Here is a 15,588-nt window from a genome sequence, read left to right as displayed (position 1 = left end):
GTTTTACTGTAACTTCTGTCTAACCCTAACCCCTAACCCTACCCCTACCCACTGTGTAGGACTGAAGGCCTCCCTAGAGCGGCTACAGTTAGATTACGTGGACGTGGTGTTTGCCAACCGGCCCGATCCCAACACGCCAATGGAAGGTGAGCTCCCAAGGCCCCCAGCCTCCGAGATGTTAGGGCGGGGGGCGCCTAGACCCCGCAGATGCAAGACCTCTGCTGCACAGCTTTGTTCACTTGTAGGGGCCCCAGCGAACATTGGCTTCACGTTGCCTGGCAGATACTGTATGTCTGTATGGAGTGACTTACAAAGAGTATAGTTTCATGCATTCTCCTGGGGGGGGAGCTCCAGGGCAGCACAGAGGTAGCAGGGGTTTACATGAACGAAATGAAATGAAAAGACAGATAGCGTGAAAAAAGGGCGGGGCAGCATTAAGACACCCCCCCCAAGCAGAAAGGAACACATCTAAATAAAACCATTAATCTCATCCCTCAGTCCCCCCAGGCCGACCCAGTAAACAACCTAACAGCAGCCAGTTAAGCATCCCGGGGGGGTCCTGCTCTACCTTTCAGCTGGGTGTCTAACCTGAAAGGCTCCACTAAAGTATCTAGTGAGGCTTATAAGCAGGAGATGGAAGTGCGTGTCTCGGTACTGAGCGTGATGCGGGCTTGGAAGCCCGTTCATTTTCACTAGATCGGAGTATCTGCCAGACAATTCAGCGAATGTTTGCTCGAAATGTTGCAGATACGGACAAATGCAAACGGAGGTGTTTCTTATTTTAGTTTAGTGGTTCCCTGTTTGGTGGGTGCTCTTCTGCCAAGCGTCTAACCACCTTCCCAGCCTTATAAGGGAGTGAGATTGTCGCTGGTTTGGGTTAATGATGCGTGCTGAATGACAGCAGTACTGTAGGTATGACAGCGTCCAGTTCAGAGAGACACAGACCCCTCTGACCATGAAGCTAAGAGCACAGGGATGGTGCCTTTGCAGTGTTTTTATGGGTACGGAGCAGCATGCAACCAGTAGGCTTCTCCTCCCAGTATGGATTTCCCAGTCTAACAGGAATTGGGGCCGCCGGTGACATCATTCCATTAATACATGCTTCTTTTTCCACAACCTTTTCCCCATGTCACCAGGAGATCCATTTAACAGTTCAAAGTCAAGACCATTCATCATAGAAGGTACACAGTGCTCTTAGTGCAAGTACTGACAGCCTGTACTGAGGCATCTGGTGGCTGTGGCCGGATTCTCTCCAGCCCTTTTCCGGACATGGAGAACATGAAATCCATAAAATGCTGTATTTCCTCGTAGAACGTAGTGGTGTACATACTGCATTTTATGGATATGTGAAATCCTAACCTTCACATGCATCTTGCAAGTAAAATCTGGAGGCCGAAAATTCACTCAGATTTGTGTTTTTTTCCCCCTTGAATCCCTGCACTGCGTGTCCCTGACTCAGCTCAATCGAGAGTAGCTTAAGATGATGCGCTTTCCCAGCGACTCCTCTCCCATCTCCATGACGACGCCCAGGTCTGCTGGGGGACTCGCATTCGCTGCTTTCTGTCAGGGCACAGAAATGCTGGGTACCTAGCATGGCAGCACCCTGCAGAACCAGTCACTCTTCCACCAGCCCTGTGGTGGACATTACCCTGCGTTCAACATGCCGTCTCGGTTATAGAGCCTTACTGACAGGAACAACTTCAACTCGTGCTCCCATTCCCTGTCTCCCATATTTTGTCTCTCCATTTTCTGGGTTATCATTATTTGTATTGTATATATTCTTTCATTTTTTTCCCAACTGTTGTTAGGTAGCATTTTACATTAACCACCTTCATAATACCTTTATAATGCATTCTTGGAACATTCAGTGCACCAACATAACGCATTCATAGAACATTCTTGTAAGTATACATTAACATCCTAGCACTTTATCAGCTTTGATATACATTAATAACAAACATTATATAATTACACAATTTTAATTTTTGTTATTATCATATAATGTTTATTATTAATGTATATTAAAGCTGTTGAGGTGTGTTAGGATGTTAAGCTATACTTACATGCTGCTTATGAATGTTCTATGAAGGCATTATGAATGCATTATGAAGGTGCAGTTAATGTAAAGCATTACCGAATGGTATACAGGTTTCCTTTTCATTGGTTCAGAGTAAAATTACTAAAAATAAAGACTACAATATAAAAGATGAATACAGTATAATGCAATATATAATAAGGAATCTGAGTATAATCCAAACAGAATACAATACAAGTAAAATATAAGTATTAGACCAAAAAGGATAAAAAGAGTGTGCATGTGGAAAGGGTGCATACAGGGCACTGTGTACATGTGCAGAAATGTAGGGTAGCTCATTTGTGTGCAAAAGAATTAAGCAGACTGTCCGTAAAATTCTATTAAAAGCAGAGTCCAAAAGTGTCAAGAAAACTGCGAGAGTCTAGTGCTCCCAGTACTTGATGTGGGCTGGTGTGGAGGTCTGCTTCCCACTGGAGTGAGAGGAGTGTAATGACCGCACGGAGGAAGGATCTCCTGTGGCTCTCAGTGGAACATCTAGGTGATGCGAGTTGCCTTGGTGATGTGAGTCTCCTTGATGATGTGAGTCTATTGTTAAATCCTTTAGGGATGTCTATTTAAGAATGGGATTTCTGTAGGGACGTGTCAAACTAGAAGAGTCGTTAGCGCAGTTGGAACATCCCCCCCCCTCCCCCCGCAGCACCTTGACGGTGTCCGGTGGGAGCGCTACGCTATGCCAGGACAGCCCAAACAGAAGCGGACATCGCAGGGGTGGGACAAAGCAGTAGAGCAATTCACTCATTTGAAAATGAATTCGGAAACACCAGACAGACAGACAGACAGACAGACAGCCAGACAGACAGACAGACAGCCAGACAGACAGACAGACAGCCAGCCACACACACACACACACACACACACACACAGCTTCCGTTTCATGCCATTTCAGGCCATCAACTGAGTAACGGGTTTTTCCCATGTGCCGTCGCTTCTCCCTCTGGACTGGCGAGGAGCTGCGCTTGCTCCTGCGTGCCGCATGGCGTATTTATTTACTCATCATTACCGCTGCTGCAAGATGACGGCTGAAGAGAGAGCGCCCCCTTTCTGTTGCTCTGAACGTGCCTTGATTCCGTGCTGTGCAGTTTCTTTCCCTCTCCTCCGCGTCCCTTTTTACTCTACTGATCTCCAGACTCTTTTTGGTTGCTGTTTGTCACCTCGCATGTGTGGTTTTTACAATAATGCAAAGTATTCACAAATTTTTGCAGACGACAGCATTTAAAGTGCGTTAAAAGACAGACTGTGTTTTACGTCGATGAATGCTACACAATAGACCCAAAATGTTTTTTATTGAAACACATCTCTTGTACAGTTTGTTTATAGCGTAAACGGCATCTTGGAAAATGAAAAGATTTGTGAATAGACAGCGTTCTGGGTTTGGTGTTTTGGTGTATTTGTTGCATTGTGTTTGGGGGCATGTGTGTCGGTGTGCTTCCACCTGTCATATAAAAGTGTGTGTATCGTACTGTTTGAAACGCGAAACACTATACCACAGCCCGGCTGCGTCTCTCGAGGGGGCGGGGCTGGGGGGTGCTGTTAAAGGTCCGTATGACACAGTTCACACCACCCCCCCCCCCCCCCCGGCGCCATAATGCAGATATCCCAGCAGTTTCTTATTTATTACTAATTTAGGTGCTGCTCACAATCAAGTATGTGAGGCTTCTTAGGGTTACTTGAGCTCCGCCAAAAGGAGACCATCATCACCCATCATCACCCATCATCACCCATCATCACCCATCATCACCCATCATCACCCATTATCAGCCAGCCGTTTCTGATCCGTAGAGTTAATGTCAGGTGCACTGTAGCCCCGTCCTGTGCTGTGTTACACTGTAGAGGTGTGTATGCGGATGGTATCGTTCTGTCACTTTCTCTCTTCTGCTGAATTGTATCCAGTGACACTCTTCTGTGTTCTGTGTCGATTCGATGGCTTTTCTTTCATAATGCTGCTCGATTCTCATCTAAACGACTCCAAAGGCCCGACTCCCAAATCCGGTTTCACTACTTTTTATTTTCCTCTCTCGCTCTTTTCTGTCTCTTACCTCGCATCATACTTTCATCAGCCTCACACACATTCCCGCCCCCTTCTTGTGTACTTTCTGTGCCCTAACTCCCCCACCCCCCCCCCCCCCCCCCGCGGCCTTGCGGCTTTTTGTATCCCCGCCCACCACGGTGACCTCTGCGTTTGATTGGCAGAGACGGTGCGAGCGATGACCCATGTGATCAACCAGGGGATGGCCATGTACTGGGGCACGTCTCGGTGGAGCTCCATGGAGATTATGGTGAGTCTGGCACTGGCAGCATGGGGGCGTAAGACCCACAAGTGAACTTTTTAATAAATGTACAACCTTTCAGACCCAAAAAAACATAAAAGCAATACTGTAGGTTTTGCGTTTTTCATTTTTATAGACATAATAATGATAAATAATTCAATATCATTGTACTTCCGTGTTCACCTGCAATCCTGCTTACGCCCTGTAGGAGGCATACTCTGTAGCAAGGCAGTTCAACCTGATCCCACCAATCTGCGAGCAGGCCGAGTATCACATGTTCCAGCGGGAGAAAGTGGAGGTGCAATTGCCAGAGTTATTCCACAAAATAGGTGAGGTGACGTGTGCCCCCCCCCCCCCCCCCCCCCCCTCATCGCGCCAGCAGCCTTCTCACCTGGGAGAACCTGCCCTGAGCCTGACGCTCTGCCCTTTTTCCGAAGGTGTGGGCGCAATGACATGGTCCCCGTTGGCCTGTGGGATCATCTCAGGGAAATACGACAGCGGCGTGCCGCCGTGCTCGCGGGCCGCTCTGAAGGTAGCCTCCGCTGCTGTGTGACCTCTGACCTCTCAGCCCTCCTGTTGGTCGCGTGTCTGTCTCTTGTCCCCGTTGACTCTTGTCCTCTTGTCCTTATACCTTCGGGAAGCTGCGTCACTGTTTCTCTGCCTCCGATGCCCCACACCCCCCCGCTGTTGTCAGTGTGCGACACGTCCGTGCTCGTGAGCTGCCTGATTGAGTCTGGCACACAACCATTGAAGGAGGGTGAACTTTGCTCCTTGTTGCTCAGCATCGGACCTTGAAAATCACATTTCACCGAATGAACAATGATTATGCATATTAGGCTACTACGGTAATCTTATTAAATGTTTTGAATCAAACCGATACTTGTAGCACGACCTACATAATGTGATACATTATTTCAATAATAATTTAATTTTGAATTCCCTATTAAGATTTAAATTCCTTTTTATGATTACCCGGTCACGTCACAAAATCTTTTACAAAGAAGACAATTCCCTCAGGACACAATTCTTAAAATCCTTACTAAACCTTACAAAGCATGTGATAAATGAAAGGCTGGGTTGCCAGTGCTTACAAATGATATCCTGTCATCAGGGATGGCATTTCAGTTCTGCAGATCACATGACCGATGCATTACCAGCATATATCAGAGAATATAAACATTACATCAATATTACAAGTATCATTTCCTTACTGTAGGTTAAAAGAGGGTTTCGCTGTGTTTGTGTTTATCTGTGTTCCCTGCCATCGCTTCTACATTTCTGTGATAGCTCTCTTGTGTTTATCTGTTGTTTTTCCAGCCATAGGTCTAACCTTGAAATGTTACAGAAGACTGATGAAATGAGTTTAACCGTCGATTTCCCAGACATGGCTTGAATGGGGAAATAATAATGAAATAGTGAATCATGGAACAATTTCTTCCAAAAGCGTGAACCAAAAATTTCCAAAATTTCTGGGAATACTCACTCCAATTTTTCTTTAACCAGATGCAAGATGGGTCACAGTCCTTCCTATAGGGGAGTCTGTGTGACCATGTGGCTGTGGCAGGTGTTTGAGAAGTTTGAGGGCACCTAAGTATTTCCTGTATTGACAGGGTTACTAATGCATGTGTGGGTGGGTGTGTATCTGTGTCATGTGTATGAGCAGTGAGTGTTTGAATAGCAGGTGTTTGCGCAGGTACGCTATTAGCATTGCATTTAAATGTGTGTGTGCTGTATTTTTGTGTCAGGTGCCTGAGCTGCAAGTGTTTAAATAGTTTTTGTGCAGGTACACTGTCAGCATTGTGTGTAGGTGGGTGGGTTGTGTTTGTCTTTGTCCGGTGTTTGAGCAGTGAGTGTTTAAATAGCAGGTATTTGAGCAATTTCGCTTTGTATTGGGACACACATGTGTCTGAGTGGGTATATTCTGTGTGCCTGCAGTGGGTGTTTGAGCGGCAGGTATTTGCACAGGTAGACTGTGTCTTAATTTTTTTGGGTGGTTGTGTGCAATATGTATTTATTGGGTGTTTGAGTATAGGTACGCCATGACAGGGTTACCAGTCTGTGGGGGTGTGTTCTGTGTGCCAGCAGCGGGTGTTTGCACAGCAAGTGTTTGAGTTGCAGGTGTTTCAGCAGGTACACCGCACCATATATTGACAAGGCTAACAGTGTTTGGGAGTGGCGGGTGTTCTGTGTGCCTGTGGTGGGTGTTTGAGCAGCAGGTGTTTGATCAGCAGGTGATTGAGCGGGTACACTTGACACGGCTAACAGTCTGTGGGGGTACCGGGTGTTCGGTGTTCCTGCAGCGGGTGTTTGAGCGGCAGGTGTTTGAGCAGGTACACCATATATTGACAGGGCTACCAGTGGCTGAAAGACAAGATCCTGAGCGAGGAGGGCCGGCGTCAGCAGGCGAAGCTGAAAGAGCTGCAGGCGATCGCGGAGCGGCTGGGCTGCACGCTGCCTCAGCTCGCCATCGGTACACGCCGTCCTGCTGCTCTCTCTTTTTCTGTCTGTCTGTCCGTCCATCTATCCGTCCATCTGTCGCCAGCCACGTGTGTCGGTGAAGCCCAGTCAGATCCCCTGCGTGTAATCGAAGGCCTTGGTTCTCCGTGGAAATAAAGAACATACACAGTGCAGTTAAAATGATCCAAATGACCAGTACACTTTGTTTTACTTAAGCCGTCCAAATTAGCTGCCTCATTCCAGCATTCAAGGGCGCATCAGAATCCTTTCCAGGACTTGGGCCAGCAACCTTGAGGTCATGACTCCAGAACCACTATAATCACCTTGCGGTTACACAGATGGTGTCTCATCACAGAGCAGATATCCCTGTTTTTGTTTAGTCAGGATCTATCCATCCTTCCATTTTCTGTAACCACTTGTCCTGTTCAGGGTCGTGGGGGATCAGAGCCTATGTTTAGCCAGGAAGTCTTTGTCAGATCAGATCATTTTTTATGTCACATCGCTTAATACTCAGGTTAAGTGCAGGTTACCGTGCCCATACCTACCACTGAGGACACTGAGGTCCAAGTCCTCAGCATTTTTTTCTGCAGCTCCAGTAATGATAGTAATAGATACTATTGATCCCTGTAGGGAAGTTTCTCTTCTTGCTTCCCCCATCTTGCTCTCTGTCGGTGTCTGGCTGTGAAGGGCAGCCACCTGTTGCAGCACCCATGGAGCCAGGGATTAAGGGTCTTGCTCAATGCTGGGCTCGAACCGGTGACCTTCCAATCACAGGCACACAAGCTCCGCCCACTGAGCCATATGCTGCCCCCATTGATTGTGACCCATTATGCAATGGGCTACCACTTTTGACCTCCTTGTTTTAACTCTCCTGGCTATACAGCCCTGCAGATTACTGAAGACCGGGCGTGCACAGTCCCACAACACCAAAATATTGGTAGAATATGCACATATTGGTAAAAATTTCAAACATAACAATAATAAATATAGTGTGCTAAAACAAAATAAATACAATACATTAACATATATAAATACAGTTAACATAATATATCTGTCTCTCATCCAAGTAATCTTGTACTTTTTAGCCATCAAAAATTTAGTCAGACACTGGCTTGCACGTAGAGTAATGGATTGAGGCGAGAGGTTTTGAGGTTGCTGGTTTCAATCCTTAGAGGGACTCAAATGTTGTACCCTTAAGTAAGGCACTTAATCTGAAAAGCTTCAGTAATTATCCAAATGTGTACGAGAGAAACGTAAGCATTGCCAATTGTTGTCTCAGAAGGCATCTGTTAATAAGCTGAGCATGAATATTTATTAGCATCACTGAGTCAAATATGCATATTTCCCACAGAGATATTAAAGTCTCAGTCAGAGAGGCGGCAGATGTGGTTAATTTTTCTGGATGGTCCTTCTATAGCTATGGCCAGAGAAGCCTTACATAATTTCTCAGTATGGTTGTTAAGTGATGAGTAAAAGATGATGGTGTTGCGTTCCACCATGAACAGCGTTATTAGAGTTTGGAAGCAATCTGAATATCAGCCTGGATGAGAAGCTGGATGGTTTCTGCTGTACAGGGTGCTGCTTGAAACCTCCCACCCCCCTACTTAGCTTGTGCGTCACGAAACCTCACGTCAGCGGCGCAAGCGATGTTTAAAGCAAAAAAAGTTCAAAACAACAACAACTAGACCGGCCTAAAATACCCCCTTTCACTAAATCCTGCTTACACTTCCGTATTTCTGTTTTTGGCTGTCGTTGCATAATCTGTTTTTAAAATAGAAACAAAGGACTTTAAATCTGTGTCGTAACGAGCGTGGAGCGGTGACCTGTAAAAGGAAAGTGCCCAAGCATGTTCTCAGCGGAAACTGTAGACCTGATAGCGTGTTGAGCCGGGTCATCTGCAGGGGGGGGGACAACAACAGTCGCGAGGGCCCCCATCCCAGCAGAAGGCTCTCAGACAAGGTGGGGACGGGATAAGTCACCAGTGAGAGAGCCAGTGGCCGCTTGGCAGTGTCCAGTGAAAAGCCACTGTGTCTGCAGCTGTGCGACAGGCCGCTCCATTGAGGGGGCCTCCTGAGGTACCTGACTGTCTTCTCGCTGGTCTCCTGCAGCATGGTGCCTCAGAAACGAAAGCGTGAGCTCAGTGCTGTTGGGAAGCTCCAACGCAGACCAGCTGATTGAGAATATCGGAGCAATACAGGTGAGAGACTGTGCCGCCTTTCTGCGTGCATGTACACGCGTGAGTATGTGTGAGGGTGCACCCGAAATGGTGAGTGCAGAGTGCTGTAGTCACTATTTCTCCTGAAATAACATCTTAATTATAGCTCTCTTTCTGACAGCGGGGTGTGTTTGTCTCTGTAAGCAAAAACAGTGAGTGTATCATAATGAAACCCAGAGAACAGTGTGTGTGTGTGTGTGTGTGTGTGTGTGTGCAGAAACAGAACACTCCCCCCATTCTGCCTGGTTTATGTTTCACAGCCAATGACCTGCCTGTATTAATCATAAATATATCTGTTTATCGTGACTGCACTGATCGTGATCCCAGTTCGGCCTCGCAGCTCTTCCAGAAGGGTGATCTTCTATAACAGAATTGTTTCTCATGAATAAATGAGAATTGTTTTCACTGGCTGCCAGTAAAATGCTAGCAGTTAATTATGTACGCGGAGACGGGCTGCACAGTGATGCCGGGAATCCTGATTTTTTTCTTTCTTGCTCTCACTGATAACAATGACTTTAAATTTTAAATGAATTTTAAAAACTGGCATTAAAAATGTTCTGCATTGTGCATGGTAATTCTGCGGGTGGAAATCTCTCCCCACCAAAGTTATATTGTTCACTGGGTTGGTCCATTGTGTACACACCCACACACACACACACACACACACACACACACACACCACACAGACACAGAGACACACACATGCACAGGTTTGTAATTATATCTTTGTGGGGACTCTCCATTCATTTCTGTGGGGAAAACTCTAATCCCAATCTTAACCCCAATCCAGCCCTAACGTTAACCATAAGTAAACAAACAAAATATGAAAGTTTTGGCATTTTAACTTATTTTTATTGCAGTCACAGATTTTTGTGGGGACCTGAAAAATGGTTCCCAAACTGTAAAAAAAAAAACAGGTTTTTATTACATTGTGGGGGACATGTGGTCCCTACAATGTAATGTAAACCTAATCCACACACACACACATATGCCACGTCTGAACCCAAAAGGGACTCCGTTGCAGTACTATTGAACAATGTACCGAAAGCTGAATTTCCCCACTGAAATCAGTTAATACAATTCTGAAGTCATTTTTGGATGAATATTAGCAAAGCCGGGTAAATGTAACACCCAAGGTATACAAACATTAACTAATGTGTGAATCAGCAATTACAAAGCTGTCTGAGATTTTGTTTATATGTTTTGTTTGAATTTATATGTGTTTTTATTTCAGTTTTTTTTCCCACACAGGTGTTCAGATTGATGTGAGTTCTGTTTGTATGTTTTTGATTATTCTCTGGATTTCCTTGTTAATTTTTTTACGCAGGTTCTTCCAAAGCTGTCGTCCTCTATCATTCACGAGGTGGACAGTATCCTAGGCAACAAACCCTACAGCAAAAAGGACTACCGATCCTAACAATGGTGTCGACTGCTGGATGGCTTCGCTCAAATTCTGCTTGTTCTTCTGTTTGTCTCAGCTTCATCTGACGAAGGTGCCCATGGGACCAGCGTAGCCCTGGTCCTGGAGGATGACATCATTTAGATCAGAGTTTCCCCATCCGGTCCACATTTTTGCTCCCTCCCCCCGAGAGCCTGGGAGGAAGTAAGAAATGTGGACTGGCAGGTAGGGGGGCTGGGAGGGAGCAAAATCATGGACTGACTGTGGATCCAAAAGGACCGGATTGGGAAACACTGATTTAGATTAACGCAAGTTCAAATACATGAAACAATTTTAATCGGTTAGATGGATGTAGAATGAAATTGACTTGTAGATAACTCTGTAATGCATTTAATTTAGCAAAAAAAGGGTATTTTTAAAACATAGGAAAAGACTATCAACTTAAGCACATGTTTGCTTGGCAGTCATTTTTTCCATTGATCTTTTAATCACGTGATGTGCTATAAGAAATTTAGGTCAAGTTATAGGGAATTAGGTCAAGATAAATTACAGTATCTAAAAAACCTTTGATCTTCATCCATGAAAGCCATCATTATTTATTTTCTATTATTTTATGTAAAAAAAAAATACGTCAGTTCCTTGCAAGTACGTTTAGCTGCTTGCTGTTGAAGCCATACATATTCATGTATGTATGCGGTACCTTCGAACGCTGTTGTCCAACCTTTGTCCAGTTCTGAAGTCACATGATCAAAACGTTCACCGACAACCAATCAGCTGTTTTGCACACATGTTCCCTGTTTCTTGGCAGCACCTGCTCGGCAGTCTTGCTATGTCACCTAACCCACCATTCTCTATCGCTCCCCCCCCCTCCCCCATGCAGAGCAATGCTATGAAAAAAAAAAACTTCTTACAGACCTTCACCTCAGTAACTGCCAGCGACATTAGTCCAGCAGACACAGTAGTGTTAATGATAGTAAATGAAGTTTTTGTCAGGGACCTGTCTTGGGACGGATCTGGTTATTTAAACGCAGCTATTTTTGTCACTGGAGATTATAAGCACCTACCTTTACAATGTTTTACACTGACAGACTATCACAGGCACGTTCCGGCCTCCAATCCTTATTGGAGATGTTTATTGTAACCGGAGCTGTCATCAGATGGACAGGGGTATGACACGCAGGCCGTTCGACGTTATGATCCATAAAGGTTTCCCTGCTCCAGTCTCCTTCTGAGTGAGGTCAGCAGTTAACCATTGTCACCAGTAACAGGGTGGCCTGCCATTACAGGACTGGACAGTGCACATAGCCAGGTGCATCTCTTCCAGACATAGCACATGGCTGAAGTGGGGGCTCGTAGATATCCTCTCTCACCCCCTTTTTATATACGTCCACATTACACACCTGCCATTTTCCGCGCTGCATGCTCGGCATATTTGTCATATTCCAGCACAGTGATGGTCCTGCATCTCTCCCTCTCCCTGTTTTCCTGGGGGGGTCCTTCAGTAAAGTTTTCTCATTTTAATATTTAATCTAGCAGGAATAGATGTTCTCTGGTTGTGGAGAGGGTGGTAGTGATGGTTGGGGGGGGGGGGGGTTAATTCCCTTAAGCATATCAGGCACTTATTTCTATAATGCAATTTAATTTATAATTTATAATTGGTGGATGAGTTAAATTATCCACTTATTTCCCATCATAGAGTTACTTGCTTTAATTTCACAAAACTTGAACTAAGTTTTTCTGTGCTTTAAGTAAAACTCGCTCTTGAAATATTTTTGTTCAATGAATGTACAAGAGACACCGCTGTGACTAAGAAGCTAAATTCCGGCATTATGTGTCAGTAGTACTGACTTAAATATTGTGATTTTCTAAAATATCCAGCGTGAGGTTGGTCCTTCCCTTTGAAAGGCAGGGTTCCATCGCTCCTGGTTCTTTACACTCCAGTTGCTGAGTAAGAGGAGCACTTTCTTTAAAATGCAAAGATGGACAATTTGCCAACAGATGGAGCCAGTAATTAATAACAGTAGTATAGTTATCCAATTAATACGAGTTTCTCATCTTCTTAGCAGCTTGAATTTGGCTGGAGGTACAAAGAATGATCCAGCCATAAGAGAAATTTCAATAAATTAGGGGCTGAACTTTGTACTTTTTTTTTGTGATAACGATTATGCATCTGATTATGTTTTTTTGTTTGAATGTTGCTCCCCCTACTGGACAAAGCAGAAACTGTCTGCATCGTTGCTGTTTCGGGCACACTTGCACGTGCACTAACGCCAGAAATTAGTCACACGTTCAGTCCTGTTAGCAGTAGCGGTGAAGGATGCGGCATTGTGTTGTAAAGCGAGCTCTGTGAGACTTCTACACGCTACAGACGCGTTAAAGTGGTCCCACCACTCATCTATGCATGACTATTTACTCAGTATTAGCAGTTATTGCTTGCTGCTCTGTAAGAAAAAATGGCAACAGTATCAAACTTTACATATACATGTAATAACTGTATTTTATTATATTTTGAAATATCTTTTTCAATGTTACATGACATGAAAATTGCACTTGTATGCACTCCTACCAACTACATGATGACATATGTATCCTTATAGCCTTTTTTGAGTGGGGTTCTAGCACAGGACTGTTTACTTATGTGTCGAGCAGAAATGCTGGAAACTAAGCCTGACGTAAGCTGGACATGCAAATATCTCAGTAGAGAAGAGCCATTAATGTTACGGTTTGACTTTATCAAAGAGAGGAATTTGACCTTTGGATGTCGCAGTGCTAATGCAAACCACGAAGTTGGCAAGATGTCAGCAATGCTGAGTTATGTTTAGTCTGTGCACAAGATATTATCTGTATCAAAGCCCTGATAACTAATATCTACGGTCAACAACTGGACCCTGCAGTTGACTGACCCTCAACTCCAGCGAATATCTCTCTCTCTGCTTCTCAATTTCATGCGCTGCGAGTTTTCAAGAGGTTTGCTAAAATGGCATTTAACCTGTCTGTATGTTTTTTTTTTATCGTTAGATATTTTATTTGATCATTGATATGATTCGAGATTATATGTATTTACACACTTAATGCAAAAATGGCATCTTGTATCTGGCGTTGTTTCTGTGAGGAAAATGAAAATATTTATTGGAATACAAACAAACTTTGCAAAGTTGCTATTTGTGGCTGTATGAGCCAGTGCTCAGGCTATTGATGATCGCCTTCTCTGCTCGAGGAACCAAAGATTACTATAGAGCAACAGTGTTTCCTATTTCTCAAAAGGAAAAAAATGTTAATTTTAAAGTGAAAAACCCCGGGAATAGAGCTTCCTGGTGCAACATGTCAGCTCATGTCATTGATTTGTCATCGATATATAAAGCTGGTGTCTTACACATTTGTTTTCAACCGATGACGCAGAGAGAATTAAACACATAAAGGTTTTGTTTGGCTTGTTCGGCTCCTGCTGCCCAGGCCTCCCCTGTCCTGCCCCTCGTCGTGTCTGCATGCAGCTTGACAGTTATGTTTGGCCTCGAGGAATGAGGCGATACGCACCGCCATCCATTTCTGCAGGTCGCATCATCGTCTTGACGCCTTCCGCTCTCCACAGCAGAGGCGAGATCCTTCATCTCATCCCCGCAGCTGGGTCGCTGCATGCGTGGATCGCAACACCCTAACAGCACACTGATCTGGGAACACACACACACACACACACACACACACACACAGGGCAAAATGTAAATAAAAGCCATCTTCAGCTTTGTCAGGAGAATTTGCGGAATGGCAGACCCAGGACTTGTGACTCCGCTTATGTTGCCCTGTAGCCATCATGGCTCATAGCCTCTGGAGTGTGGGACCACAGTGAGCGGAAGGCTGCTGTATTAAACTGCTGTACACTAATGGCAAGTGGTACAGGAGTGGGAAGCGAGTTGGGTTTGAGCTTAGCGATACTGTCAAACGTATTACTCTAATTCTAATAGAAGTCAAATAATTATATTTAAAAATGTATCCTATTTTTTAACATGTACACATTTTCTGTTGGGAGTGACTCCGAAATATTTCTGTTGTTCAAGGAATTATATGTCATAACTGCTAGCAGATTGTACATTTTCAAACCTAAATAACAATAACCTTCTGACACTTTCTTGTATATAGTGTGATATTTGTATATATGAGTGGCTGTCATTAGTCCACTGCTTGTTTTACTTTCATCAGAGAGCCGAGCTTAATATGTATTGTGCTTGAAACTGAAGTCAGGACAGTATGTACAGCTACAGTATATAAGAAATGAAAATAAAAACTCATGAAAGGTAACCGTGCTTCCTCTGATATTTCACTTGGCTATTACGTTTTATTTGTTTAGCCGAAGCATTTATTTGAAGTGGCATACAATTTTTGAGAAACAAGTCCCTTAATAATTCGTGGGTTAAGGGCTTCTCGCAGCAATTCAACAGTGAGATCATTCTGCTGACCATGAGGTCCGAACCGGCGACCTTCTGGTCACAGACACAGCGTCTACTGTGCTGCACACTGCCCCCAAGCAATTGCAGTGCTTACACCATCATGGTGTACTACAGTTTGAACCAAAAATGAACGTCCATGTTTTTCTGTGGGTGCGGACGTGTCTCTAAGTCTGCTTGAAGTTCTTAGTGAACTAACTATTAGCCAATAAGAAGTGAGTTGCATTAATGACTGATCCTGCATATTAACACTGGTGGTGGCTCTCAAAGTCACAGCTCTCCTATCAAGCACACCTGCTGTCTTGGCTAACCCTTCTGTGATGTTTTTTAACAAAGGAAGACCCTTAGCTGAAACATAGGATATGCTGTGTGCTCCACACCGAAATCTCTGAGCGGGTGAATGAAACACAGTGTCAGTGAAATAAATGACTGACATTCAAAATACCGCACGGCGAGGTCTGATATATACACATGAATCATCGTCTCTGGTTTTCCCTCCGTTTCTTCAGCTAGTGGCAGGATGACGGGTCCTCAGACAAGATCCCCCGTCTGATGGGGATCCAGAGCCCCTCCCATACATTCCCTTCAACGTGTCCGTGTCTTCCTCGGGGTCCGCTCCCTGTGGAACGGGCCTGACGCATCTCTCCTGGGACCCGCCCAGGCAGCATCCTTTGGAGAAGCCGAACCCAAACGAGCCGCCTCCACTCGAGCTGAAG

At 44.8% G+C, this 15,588-nt stretch overlaps 1 protein-coding gene across 8 annotated transcripts in view; it reads left to right on the top strand.

Moving 5' to 3' along the window:
- Window positions 1-14,726, top strand: part of kcnab2b (potassium voltage-gated channel subfamily A regulatory beta subunit 2b) — an 87,002-nt gene extending 72,276 nt beyond the window's left edge. For 4 of the 8 annotated variants that reach the window (XM_049017044.1, XM_049017039.1, XM_049017036.1 and 1 more), the window contains 8 exons: window positions 60-146; window positions 1,137-1,181; window positions 4,286-4,371; window positions 4,571-4,691; window positions 4,800-4,894; window positions 6,712-6,832; window positions 8,928-9,016; window positions 10,362-14,726. In XM_049017044.1, coding sequence (XP_048873001.1) covers window positions 60-146; window positions 1,137-1,181; window positions 4,286-4,371; window positions 4,571-4,691; window positions 4,800-4,894; window positions 6,712-6,832; window positions 8,928-9,016; window positions 10,362-10,451 — 734 coding nt within the window. In that variant the 3' untranslated portion in view covers window positions 10,452-14,726. The remainder of the gene's footprint in view (window positions 1-59; window positions 147-1,136; window positions 1,182-4,285; window positions 4,372-4,570; window positions 4,692-4,799; window positions 4,895-6,711; window positions 6,833-8,927; window positions 9,017-10,361) is intronic. The other 4 variants (XM_049017045.1, XM_049017040.1, XM_049017038.1 and 1 more) reach the window with 1 other exon arrangement.
- The last annotated feature ends 862 nt before the right edge of the window (window positions 14,727-15,588 follow it).

This window comes from Brienomyrus brachyistius, chromosome 6, assembly GCF_023856365.1.
Source record: "Brienomyrus brachyistius isolate T26 chromosome 6, BBRACH_0.4, whole genome shotgun sequence".
In the NCBI taxonomy this organism is placed as follows: domain Eukaryota; kingdom Metazoa; phylum Chordata; class Actinopteri; order Osteoglossiformes; family Mormyridae; genus Brienomyrus; species Brienomyrus brachyistius.
This window is presented reverse-complemented; position numbering and strand designations above follow the sequence as displayed.